This window comes from Carassius carassius, chromosome 17 (genome assembly GCF_963082965.1).
Source record: "Carassius carassius chromosome 17, fCarCar2.1, whole genome shotgun sequence".
Lineage (NCBI taxonomy): Eukaryota > Metazoa > Chordata > Actinopteri > Cypriniformes > Cyprinidae > Carassius > Carassius carassius.
Window position 1 is genome coordinate 2,432,268 of NC_081771.1, and position 13,469 is coordinate 2,445,736.

General features: G+C 35.6%; 1 protein-coding gene across 1 annotated transcript; it reads left to right on the forward strand.

Moving 5' to 3' along the window:
* The first annotated feature begins 573 nt into the window (after positions 1–573).
* LOC132160733 (nuclear factor of activated T-cells, cytoplasmic 2) lies at positions 574–13,273 on the forward strand. The gene is made up of 10 exons (XM_059570400.1): positions 574–1,059; positions 2,889–3,759; positions 4,168–4,336; positions 4,987–5,189; positions 5,847–6,019; positions 6,323–6,463; positions 8,472–8,527; positions 8,611–8,743; positions 9,026–9,562; positions 12,739–13,273. The coding sequence occupies exons 1-10, from the start codon at positions 963–965 to the stop codon at positions 12,783–12,785; spliced, it is 2,427 nt and encodes an 808-aa protein (XP_059426383.1). The 5' UTR covers positions 574–962; the 3' UTR covers positions 12,786–13,273.
* The last annotated feature ends 196 nt before the right edge of the window (positions 13,274–13,469 follow it).

Sequence of the window (13,469 nt, forward strand, 5' to 3'; positions counted from 1 at the left end):
ATGCAAACTAAATATAAAGATCTAAAGTAAAAGGAAAACACAGTTAAAATGCATGCAATTTATTTATTTATTTACGAATTGCACAAATGCACATGACTAATAATTCTATATTATATAATAAGTTATTTTGCAATTGAAACAAAACTTTGGGGAGGTTAGAACATACTATTTAATTGGCGTTTATTTACTGAAATACTGATATATAGGTTTGAAAATGCTTTTTAATTGCACACTTCCTTCCTGCAGTGGGATGTGTTTTCGATGCAGTGTAGCCTGTTATAGCCTACTGCTGGAAATGTCATGTCAAGTGCTCATTTTGATTGAACAGACGCTTTCAAAGGTCAGTCCAGCAGATGGAGCCATTGTTGTTACTAAGAACCCTCATAAGGTGAGGATGGACAGGTGTAAACGACAGGAATCACTGTAAAAAAACAAAGAGACTCGCATCATTTGCACCTGTCATTTAAAAAATATCCGCGGCGCCTTTAAGAGTCTGAAAGATAAAATAATAGATTCCCATAACAGACTGTATTTGCAACTTAAACAGTAAGGGTTTTAAACGAGTAGCAGCACAATGAAAGCATAAACCTCATGTCAAAATATGTTTTGCTTAAATACTGAATTAGACACGCATTACAATATGTCTATGTTCTCTTAAGATTTAACGTCTTTCTGTTTTTGTTTGTTAGTTCTTATTCGCTGGTTCTGCAGCACTGAGAACCATTTTCTGTTACTTTGTCACAAAACAATCGTATACATGTTTGTTGTAGGCCTATTCTTAGTTTCACACGCAGAGGTTTGAGTTTTTTTTTTTTTTTTCAAACAGGAAGCTGCGCAGCATCTCTCGCGCTCTCACACGCAATCGAATCATTAGTAGCGCGCGAGGGACTGACACTTCGTTCTTTCTTTTTGTCTTTTTAAATCAGTTTTACTGAGGGAACATTGGCTTGAAAACTTGTCCAATGAGTAATTTTTACGAAAACATCGACGGTCAAGAAGAACTGGACTTTCCATTACTTTTCCTGTACAACCAACCCGACTTACCTCCAGATGACCAAGGTTAGTGTGTGCCACTAATTATTACTAATCATTTGAGAACTTTTGACATGCTTTCCTCCAATAACAAGTGTTTTTTTTCTGTCCTCTATAACTGACCATGTTTTTAATTGCATACAAAACAAATAACTGTCAAAGTATTAATCGTGTTCCTTACAAAGAGAGAAGTATGATACAATAATGATACTTTATGGTACCGCATTATAACTATGTACTATGGTATGCTACTCCAGTATAATTCAAATAATTTAATTCTATTACTATTTTATTTTATTTGTATTGTTCTATTTTGCTTTGGAGAGTTGGAGTAGATATAGGTTGCTACACATTGTGTGAACCCAAATATGTAGCCTACTTATTTACAGGAAACATTCAGATTTATATATATATATATATATATATATATACAGTACAGACCAAAAGTTTGGAAACATTACTATTTTTAATGTTTTTGAAAGAAGTTTCTTCTGCTCATCAAGCCTGCATTTATTTGATCAAAAATACAGAAAAAACAGTAATATTGTGAAATATTATTACAACTTAAAATAATAGTTTTCTATTTGAATATACGTTTAAAAAATAATTTATTCCTGTGATGCAAAGCTGAATTTTCAGCATCATTACTCCAGCCTTCAGTGTCACATGTAACATCCAGTCGATCACATGATCATTTAGAAATCATTCTAATATTCTGATTTATTATGAGTGTTGGAAACAGTTCTGCTGTCTAATATATTTGATCAATAAAAGGTTAAAAAGAACTGCATTTATTCAAAATTAAAAAAAAAATTCTAATAATATATATTCTAATAATATATTTTCTTTACTATCACTTTTTATCAATTTAACACATCCTTGCTGAATAAAAGTATTGATTTTATTTAAAAAGAAGAAAGAAAAAAAATTACTGACCCCAAATTACTGACCAGTAGTGTATATTATTATTACAAAATATTTATATTTTAAAAACATAGCTTCTTTTTTTTTACTTTTTATTCATCAAAGTCTCCTAAAAAAGTATCACATGTTCTGAAAAAATATTAAGCAGCAGAACTGTTTCCAACTTTGATAATGAATCATCATATTAGAATGATTTCTAAAGGATCATGTGATAATGATCCTAAAAATTCAGCTTTGCATCACAGAAATAAATGATAATTTAAAGTATAATACATTTAAAACCAATTATTTTAAATTGTAATGATATATCACAATATTACATTTTTTTCTGTATTTTTGATCAAATAAATGCAGGCTTGATGAGCAGAAGAAACTTCTTTCAAAAACATTAAAAATAGTAATGTTTCCAAACATTTGGTCTGTACTGTATATATACATACATACATCCAATTTGATTAATATGTGACCCTGGACCACAAAAACAGTCTAATTGAGTTATACATCATCTGAAAGCTGAATAAATAAGCTTTCGTTTTATTAGGATCAGACAATATTTCGCTGAGATAAAACTATTCGAAAATCTGGAATCTGGAATCTGAGGGTGCAAAAAAATCTAAATACAGAGAAAATCACCTTTGAAGCTGTCAAAATGAATTCTTAGCAATGCATATTACTAATAAAAAATTAAGTATTGATATATTTACGGTAGGAAATTTACAACATGGAACATGATCTTTACTTAATATCCTAATGATTTTTGGCATACAAGAAAAATCGATATTTTTGACCCATACAATGTTTTTTTTTGGCTATTGCTACAAATATACCCCAGAGACTTAAGACTGCTTTTGTGCTCCAGGGTCACATATAGTAATATACACAGCTAAAAGGTTGTGAGATGGTTGTTAATGTGTTTTCCCATTTGTTATTAGTTGATGACGCTGGCATCCCCTCCAGTCATGGTACCAATCAAACTTCCCCAATCGTTTATCAAGACCCGTCTGTGTACGATGAGGAGTCTGCGTGCCAGCTTCCCCACCATCTCCCTACCGATGACCTTCTCACGTATGGGCAATCTGATTATAGACACCCCTCCATGCCTGCCAGCCATCCTGGAGCGCCCCAAGCCAATGGCCCGAGAATTGAGATCACCTGTCCTGACCTGTACCAGCATGACCACGTCCACACCAACCCTGTGTACATCACTCGGCCCATGCTAGACATCCCTTACAGGGAGAGCCAGTGCCTCAGTCCGGCTAGCAGCACCTCGTCTACTAGCTGGCATTCAGATGGCTATTCTCCTGGAACATACTCCCCGTGCATTTCTCCTGGTGTTGGTGAAGGAACGCTAGCCGGATTGACCGAAGCCGACCTATGCCCGATGATGCAGGCCATCCAAGCGTCTGGTTCTCCCAACACGTCCCCTCGCACCAGTATCACAGAAGACACCGTCCTGGACCGCCGTCCCACCTCTCCACGCTCTCGCTCGGCTTCTCCGCAGGGGAAGCGCACTTACGCCGAATACGAGACACAGAGATCTCAAAGCCCCCGTTTTGGCCGGGACGAGCCCACCAAGTTCTATCCTCCGGCAAACTTGGAGGATTCCATGAACAGCCTCAGCCACAGCTTGACCAAACCAATCCCTACTAAGATTGTCCGACCTAATCTAGAGTATGCTGTCTACCCGGAAAGCCACGTGGGCATGTTCCCACCCATGCCGGAAGTGAAAAAAGAATTCGCTGTGGAATCGTGCTATTTCATGCCTGCCAACTGGTCCAGTCAGGCTCTCGCAGGGGTTTGTAGGTATGATATAATCAATCCAGTGACAAAGCAACAGACTTACATTTGTTCGTTTAACAGCCATTATCCACCAAAAATAAAGGTCCTTTATTGGCATCAGTAGTTCAATGAAGAACATTTAATACACCTGTAAACATTCGATTGCAAAAAAGGTTTGTTTTAGTAGTAGTACGTTTCTTTAGATTATTTAGCTGCTTTTTATACTAAGAAATGTTTTTTTTTTTTTTATGGAACCTTTAGTTTCCTATCAAAGGAAGAAAGAAAGAGCAAGCTTTGTGCAGTACGAATGCCAGATTATCATTATGCATCACATTACAGTTTTTGCACATCTAGTTGTGGCCCCTATATATTTTTTGTTCCCAGAGGTGATCTGTGATGTTTATTGTGACTGACTAGTATCTCATGTCTCAGTATGCCAGTGGCTGCGTTGCCTGCTCTGGAATGGCCTCTTCCCAGCAGCACTGAGCATTATGAGCTTAGGATAGAGGTTCAACCCAGACAACACCACCGGGCCCACTACGAGACCGAGGGCAGCCGAGGGGCCGTCAAAGCATCTTCCGGAGGACATCCTGTCGTTCAGGTAAATCAAGGACAACTCTGCGTATTTAGAAGAAAAGTCAAAGTCGTGGGAGGACAGAAATGTTGGTTTTGTTTGGTTTTGTAAGCATGCGTGGGGAGCGAATATAACAATTCTCGAGAATCGCTGCATGTAAAAATGTGTGAGAAAGTTTGTGAGAGCGATTGAAAGTGTGTCGGCGAAACTGAGACGGCTGTCAGTGAAGAGCTTGATAACAGAAACAAGAGGAGAGAGAGAGAGAGAGAGAGAGAGAGAGAGAGAGAGAGAGATAATGCAATGATTGTTGTGACGTTATTTCCCTGTTAGTGCTGTGTCCACATTTAGGAAAATGAGGATCCATGTTTTTGTCATTGCTATCGCTGAGACAATATGTCATATCATCTATACTGACTTAACCTTTCTCTCAGCTATATGCATATCTCAGGCAGAGTATCAGCATCGTATCTGTTGGAAATGAAGATAAATGACTTCATACATTTACTAAAAATCACCAAAGACACTGAGCAAAAACAATTTGCATTGAGACACTCAGGCACTTTTTTAATGCAACCACAAGGGCTTTTTTTATTAACAGTTTATCTTCAAATGCTAGTTCATCCTTTGATTGTTGGCATACTGTGCAGATATAAACTGTGGTTTATGAACTGTCTCAGTTGCGAGGGTACACCGGGACCGAGCCGCTGGCTCTACAGGTCTTCATCGGCACGGCTGACGACAGGAACCTCAGACCTCATGCCTTCTACCAGGTCCACCGCATCACCGGCAAAACCGTCTCCACCAACAGTCAGGAACGAATGCTGAACGGAACCAAGATCCTAGAGCTGCCACTGGAACCCAAGGAGAACATGAGAGCTGTGTAAGAAGATAATGATAATGATATCACATAAAGACAACTGGGGCAAGTTGTCACGGGTGCTGAATAGTTTTGAGTCAAATATACAATTGCACAAATCCAACAGTGGTTTTAAATGCCTATTTCTACAATCTGTGAATTTTGTCTTCCAAACTATCTCTTTTTGGCAAAAACAGTAGCTTTTACATTTTTTATATATATACTGTATATATATATATATATATATATATATATATATATATATATATATATATATATCATAATTGTTTAAATGTAGATGAAGCCATTAAATAGCTTATAACATGCATTTATTATGGCAGGTTTTCTTTGAGGCAACTTACCTCATATAGTGTAAAAACATTACCTGCTATTGGATAGCAACATTCTTGGTCAGTAATGGTGAAAATACCTTCAGCAGCGGTTTTGTAGACTTTAGTGTACAGTATGTGCCTGAAACTGACATCCAATAATAAACCTGGAGAAATATTCTGTAAGAAAAGAATATCAAATAGCCCAAATTGTATCTTATTTAAATAGGTAGTCGATAATTTCCATTCTTAGAATATAAAAAGAAGCCCAGAATTTATTAATAAAAGGAACATTAAGTGATCAAACAAATACCCAGTTGTTTGCCTGATAATTGTTCGTTCACATTTTTAGAGTTGACTGTGCTGGTATCCTGAAACTGAGAAATGCCGACATTGAGCTGAGGAAAGGAGAGACAGATGTGGGACGGAAAAACACACGAGTGAGAATGGTCTTCCGTGTCCATGTTCCTCAACCCAGCGGCCAGTGGATCTCTCTCCAAGTGGTTTCACAGACTATTGAATGCTGTATGCATAACAACTTTTCACTATTTTAATGCATGTTTTTGCATTTATAAAATGTGGCCAACCCAATATAATTTATATAATTTTATATTATTATTGCCTTTTTTAATAAATGACATTTTGTAAATTTGTTTTAATATTATATATATATATATATATAATATTTATTTAAAAATCTGTGGCACCATACAGAATGTGCACGTGTTATTTGGCCAATTAGGCACAATCACGATGCTGATGATATCAGAATGGTCAAATATCATATTTTCAATATTAAATGCATGAATGTCGTGGGTTTTGTTACAGCTCAAAGGTCTGCTCATGAGCATCCAGTGGTAGATCATCATGACTTGGACCACTGTTTGGTTCTGGGTGGACCGCAGATGATCCTTAGGGGCCAGAACTTCACATCAGAGTCCAAAGTCATCTTCCTTGAGAAAACGCATGGTGAGTAAAACTCTGCAGCGAGAGGCTTGGTCACTCTTGTTTTGATCATAAGTGTAATGGTAAACCAATGTGTATTTCAGTGGCTAATGTGGGTGTCTAAAGAGCAAAGAGGTCGTCAGTGGCTCCAAAAATGGATTGCGTCAGATGATAAAATAAAATAAAAGACATTTGATTTTAGATTTTGTAATCTGATGCAATAACATTTTGACTATTCCAAAGTATCCAAATCCTTTTTGTAGTCACTCTGTATCTCTAATGCGATTCAATACTAGGCACTCAACCTTCAAAGTTAGGTCTACAGTTACAGTGAAAACGAATCGTTAAGGTGTGAATTCAGTAAGAGATGTTAATTTCACTATACATGGGTGAATAACTCTCAAAAAAGCTGACAATAGGTGAAAGTTGATCTTCAGCATGTTAACAGCTCCAACCATCGACATATAACTCTTTTAATATTTGACTTCTCAAGGCACTATCAGCCATCTGTGGAGAAAATTGACATATGATTTGTTTAAAGTTGTATTGATATGCTTTGCATATGATGACAAATGGTGGTCCAGACTGGAGCCATAAGGCTCTGGGTGGCATGGTAGACTGCAGTATGGTTTGGACAACCTTTGCAACAACACAAGAGTGAAAAAAAAGATAAGCCTTGCAAAGCTTGCATAAACACACACACACATCTACATTGCCGCCAGTTTGTCTGTCAGTGTTTAAAGACGTCAGAAACCTCAGAACCAACACCTACGCACTATACATAACGTCAAGACTCTGATTCTGTACCAAACACCTATATATATATATATATATATATATATATATATATATATATATATATATATATTGTTAGTTGATATGAAATACTTTTATAGAGTTGTCATGTCTAATTGGAATTTGAAATGCTAAACTCTAAATCTAAAACTACTCTTAATAATTTACTCATTTTATAATTATTATGCATGCATCTTTAATAATGTCTTTATTTAATAGTCTACATAAACGCAGTAAGATGAAGGTACAGTTTACTGATTTAAAACCAATGTTTGCTTTGCAGCACACAGCATATGTACATAAACATTCAAAAGCATATGGAAGTAGTTGCATGAAAATGAAATGGACAAAGTTCAAAATTAAATTCAACTGACAGATGCAAAACCAGTTAAGGAGAAATTGTAATTTAATTTAATCATTTTATGAATTTATTTGTGGAAGAACAGGAAAATGGTCCAAAACATCAATTATATTTTGAATAACAGCGTCCAGCAGAGGTCGAGTGAAAACTCAAGAGTCGAAGAACTTGAAGACAGTAGCATACATCAGCCATGACTCACACTGACATCCTAGAGACATCCTACACTTTCTGACGCAAAGCAGAGTTTTCGCTGCAGTTTCCATTTAAGTGTGCAGTGCGGTGCGAGAGGATGTGGTTTTGCTCTGCACAGATAACTTCTACAAGCACAGAGACTCTTTCCTTTCCTGTACTCAACGTGAGGGTTGCAGAGCAGCAGTTACAGCAGGAGAGTGGGAGTTTCATCCACTATGCATGAAACTTTCTCTTTGTTGCTTATGTAGAAGTCACAGACCAGATATTTGTTGTGACTTCCAACATTAAATAGTGAGAATGCACATGGGCATGTGTTTGTGAGCGGATGTAAATTAACTTCTTAGTTTAAAAAAGTACACTACCCTTCAAAAGATTGGGGTCAGTAGGATTTTTTCTGAATAGAAGTCTCTCACTAAGGCTGAATTTTGATCAAAAATAAAGCAATATTGTAAAATATTATTGCAATTTAAAATAACAGCTTTCTATTTGAATAAATTGTAAACTGTAATTGATTCCTGTGAATTTTAATCATCATTATTCCAGTGTCACATGATCTCCAGAAATCATTCTGAAATGCTGATAATAAGATGCTGTTATTCATAAAGAATATACGTTATCATCTTATGTTTGAAAAATTATTTATAGTTTTTTTTCACCATTTAAATGACTGTTTCATTGTTCTAGTTGATTTACAGTTATGGGAGGCTGAGGCGAAAGTTTACAGAGACAAATGCACATCTGTAAGTATTTCAGACTATTCGGAGAGCAAGGTAATACATAGCCTTGAATAAAGCTGTTAAATGTAAGTTGTGTTTCCGATCAGAACCTGCTGTTTTTGGAAATCCCTCCATATCGAGATCCCAACATCTACCACCCAGTCAAAGTCAAATTTCACGTTCTGAACGGGAAGAAGAGATGCAGCCAGCCTCAAAACTTCACCTACACACCCCTCTCAGGTGAAACCTCCAGTTTCTTTATGATCAAATACACCTGCGTTTTTCTTTTAAAATGCAACACCATAAATAGTTTTGAACCGTATTAATTTAATAATTTTGTTTGTTTGTTTTGTTTGTTATAGACCTACATATCTCTTTTTTATTCCAAAAAAACAATTGACAAATGACACCAAGATTTAGTTTACAAAATATTGCAAATGCATATTTTATTTCACTTCATGAACAAATACCTTTGTCTTTAAACTGATCCAGATGTTCTGATTCCAAATGTTTCTTCTCTAGTGCCACAGATTAAACCAGAGCCGGTTGAAGAATACCAATACGCACAGATAGGCTGCACAGGGCGTCCCATCATGGGCGTTTCTCCTCCCTCTTGTCATCTTGCAGACGGTTGCGTGATGCCGGGTGGCTCGTCATACCAGCGAGCTCACTGCATGTACCCTGCTGCCCCACAACACACACCCATGCGCTATTTCCCGGGTCACACGGTGACAGGAGTCTTCTCCAGCTCGCCAGCTCACGCAGCAGGTCACCCAACCTCTGTGTCTGCATTCATACCCAACACCTACCAGCACACCATAGCGGGAGACAGCTTCCAAACTGCTGCCTCTCTGTTTCCCACCCTGGATGTCTCAGAGATCTGCTCCGCCGCGGCCAATCAGAAGGCGTACGGCTCGAGGGCGTCCCCAACCACAGGGAGATCCCCTCCGGCCCGCAGCCATCAGCAGACATACCTGCCAGTGCAGCACCAGAGAAACATAAGTCCTGTGAGAGTCACCATCAAGCAGGAGAACCTGGATCAGGCCAATCTGGATGACGGTTTGTATGCTTACCATTCAGTATATATACTGTTGTGCTTAACAGTGCTGAGTAGTAACTGATTACATGCAATCTGGAGTAATAAGATTCCAAAAATTAGGTACACGTAATTACATTATATTACATTTTAAAATGTTACATTTTTATGGATTACATGTAGGGGTGGGCGATATGACCAAAATATCACAATATGAGTAACTATATATATATATTGATACCATGGACATGTAATAATTCTTTTCACTAGTGTCACAAAAAGCCTAAAAAAAAAACCTCAAGCTCACTGAAAACAAGTAAACAGTCAGCAATTAAAAAAGGAATAAGAAACTATTTATAAGAAATAGGACAAAAAAAACTACAGTAGAGCAAATAATTCAGAAATACTACGTACATCATATATTCTTCACTGTGTAAGTTAAATTTCTTCTGATCAAAGTTACAAAAGTTATTTAGTCAAGAGCAGTGAGGAATATTCTCTTTTGTTATTTGATTAATATGAATGACAGACAGCAGGAATATTAGACTGCTGTCACTTTAAGAGCCGCCCGGATCCAATATACTATTACTCCCTTGATTAACTTCTCAGCTGATTGTTTTCGCTTAACACCTAACTTACTGTGTTAACGAGGATATTTGCAAAGGTTTGCACATGCATAATGACATGAGTTCTCTTTTGCTGCTTATTGCGCTTCAACGGCTTAAAAATCACTTGTTTTAAAATGCAATGCTTAAAAATGTGTGCAAACGACAAGTTTTAACAATAAGTTGTAACCGCCGTAGAGATGATACTCCAAATTCTCTACCAGTTGACAAATTTCTACCAGTTAATCACATCTACAAGTATTCTGCCCAGCCTTAATTACAAGAAATATATGTCATATATAATTCATGTAAATAAATTTGTGATCCATGCTTCTCAATTTGGAAGAAAAAAGCACCTCTCAAGCAATAAGACCATATTTAAAAACAAATAATTGTACAAATTACTTAACACTATGTGAAACATGCTGTCAAACACTTCTTCATCATATCCAGTGACTTCACAAATTGTTGATCTTGCAGTTCTGGACAAAAAATATTTAAATATTTACATTTTTGACTTTATTTCAGCCGAACTCCTTTAAAAATAAAATATTTAGTTATCCCCGACAATAGATAAAGTTAGGTAAAAGTAATCAGAATACATTACCTAAAGTGAGTATCTTAGATTACGTTAATAACTACAATTTTCATCATGTAATCAGTAACGGAATAAAATTTTTAACCCAGCTCTGTTGCTTAATTAGAATAGTCGGTTTTCTGAAGTAAAAGTTCATTTTCTATATATGGAAATTAATTATGATAACTAATGATAACATAAACCATTAAATACAGACGTATAGTGAGCTACAAGGTTGTTAAACAATGGTATATGCTTATGTTGAAGCATCTGCCTGCACTATTTAAATATATTTGTTTTATAATGATCAAGTATAACAGTGTCTATCGGTGATCTACAACACACAAGCTTTGAACAGGTTTTAGTTTTAGGTGCTTTTTTTCCTTCTTTTAGTTGTAGATCTTCTTATCTATTGTTTTCATCCCAAACCAAACAACAACAAAAGTTTTTTGACATCAAGATTTTTTTTTTTTTAGTTTATAAATTTATACTAGTGTTTATGGGGAAAATGTATATTTTAAGACACTATAATTTAAAGAACCACATTTGATTTTTAGTTTGAATTTATTAGATATTTATCAGTTAATATGAAACTAAATTATAAGATGATTAGTTGTAGTTTCAGATGATTTGAGATGTGTTTAATGTATATGGGTCATTAATTATTGAGCTCTAACTGACCTAAAACACACACACAGGGACAAACAGGACACACCATCGATCCCCCAGGAAAGCATTCGGTCCCTAAATAAACAAAACGTATTCTTCATTCTCGTAAACCTGGTGCAGCTGATAATCGTGAGCCATATTTTAATAATATTACATGTGTTTTTATCTGCGGTGGCTGTGTGTGCATCACAAAGAATCCCACCCCCGCCTCAGCTTCTATTTCAGGCTGATTATACCTGTAAACGCTATCCCTAGTGTCCCCTAATCTAATTTTAGACTGAAAACTTTCCATTTTTAGCCCACTAACTTGTCTGAGTAGAACAACAGGAAGCACAACTAAAGCAAGCACGAGAGGGTCGCGTCAGACTCAGTGCTGCCATCTAGCGGTCAGTCAGTGTGCTGCAGCGAGTCACTGACCCTTGATGCACCATTCAATATCTTTAAAGTCTTGTTAATAAGTTTCATGGTAGAGCAGGTGAAAATAGTTCATCTGATCACTTAGTAAAGTAGCAGCACGTATAACCTTTCATGTCTGGAACAGAAGTTTAATACTTATAGTCTTTGATTTGATTATGTCATCAATGCTGAGCAAAAGAAACAGTAATGCACACTTCAGCAAACACAGTTTTGGCAGACGTTATGAAGGTAAAGTTAAGATTGTAAGACTAGTTAAAGAAAATGTACGGAAATAAACTGATGAAGGAAATACATTAGTATGTTCTCTAAATGTCTAGGGAACACAATGAGCTGTATTAGCAAAAAATGTGCAAGCTTACAACCAATAACTATACTTTCTTTTTCATTTTACAAGATTAAATAAAAATAAGGCTTGAATAACTTTGCTCCAAACCAACTTTACCTGTCTTATCACACTGCAGAAAACAACCTATTTTTGTTTTTCAACTGCAAATGTCTAAAGATTCTTAAATTAGGATGATTTTACTTGAGCAGCAAAATTAATTGTTGTTTTCTGTGAAGATGATCAAAATAAAGTGAGTTTATGGTTAAAACAAGGACAAATATCTGCCAACGGTCTCAAAAAATACACCTAATTCAAAAGGAAACTAGTTTTCATGCCTCATTGACAGATATTTGCTTCTTTTAACCATAAGCTCAACTATTTGGTTGGTTTTTCAGAAAACAAGGTTTCATATCTTCATTTTGCATCTGAAATAAATGTATCTTGATTTAAGAGCTTTAAATGTTTGTCTTGGAAAACAAAAATACTGCCAAACATATTTCTGCAACATTTAAACGACGGTGAATTTATGACTTTCTGTTCTGATTTAAAGACTTGAAGAAACTCTGTAAACACCACGAATGATTTGGTTTGTATTTTTCCTTGCAGTGAATGCTGTTATAAGAAAGGACCTCGTTCATAAAAATAATCTCTAATGTCAACTGTGGAAGAGAAATCATCATCCTCTCTCTAGATCCTGCATCATCACAGATCAAGACATCAAGAATTGATATATATATTTAAATTTCTGGTTTTTCATATCTATGATTTGTACACAAAAAAATTGACCAGTGAGATCATGTTATATGCAATATTAGTGTGATTTACTGTTGTTTATATATATAAATATATCATGCCTATTTTCTCAAATCATGTTTTTATGAAAATTTGACATTGTAAGACATATTTATCGGTGTGCAATTTAAATAAAATGTTTTAAAGTCTGTTTTTGTTTTAAGTAACAAGTTGGAACTTGAGTAGAAAAACAAAATTATGGTCAGATGATAATACTAATAAAAGTGGATGCTGATTAGTTAGTAGTAGTTAATATTAGATTGTCTAACAGCTAAGTCAATCATTTAAATTCTGATGTTTATATCAGAGTGCTTAATATTTTGTTCAAAAACTGTAGCTACCATTTCATAAATGAAAGCCAGTAAATTATTTTCTGACAAAGCATTTTCCTATGCAAAATTAAAATTGCAAATGAACTCATTCATACATTTTATATAAATTGTATGCAAAATATTTTGCATTATAAAGTACTCAAAATCACTTCTCACTGCTGTGTGCACTTGGATGGGTTAAATGCAGAGCACCAATTCCGAGTATGGGTTACC

What these genes read in the sequence shown, in the direction of transcription:
- LOC132160733 (XM_059570400.1), top strand. Translation starts at nt 963, where the DNA reads ATGAGTAATTTTTACGAAAACATCGACGGTCAAGAAGAACTGGACTTT. An exon ending in AAGGAGAACATGAGAGCTGT is followed by an intron (nt 5,190 to 5,846) that starts GTAAGAAGATAA and finishes TCACATTTTTAG; the next exon opens with AGTTGACTGTGCTGGTATCC. An exon ending in ACAGAGACAAATGCACATCT is followed by an intron (nt 8,528 to 8,610) that starts GTAAGTATTTCA and finishes GTTTCCGATCAG; the next exon opens with AACCTGCTGTTTTTGGAAAT.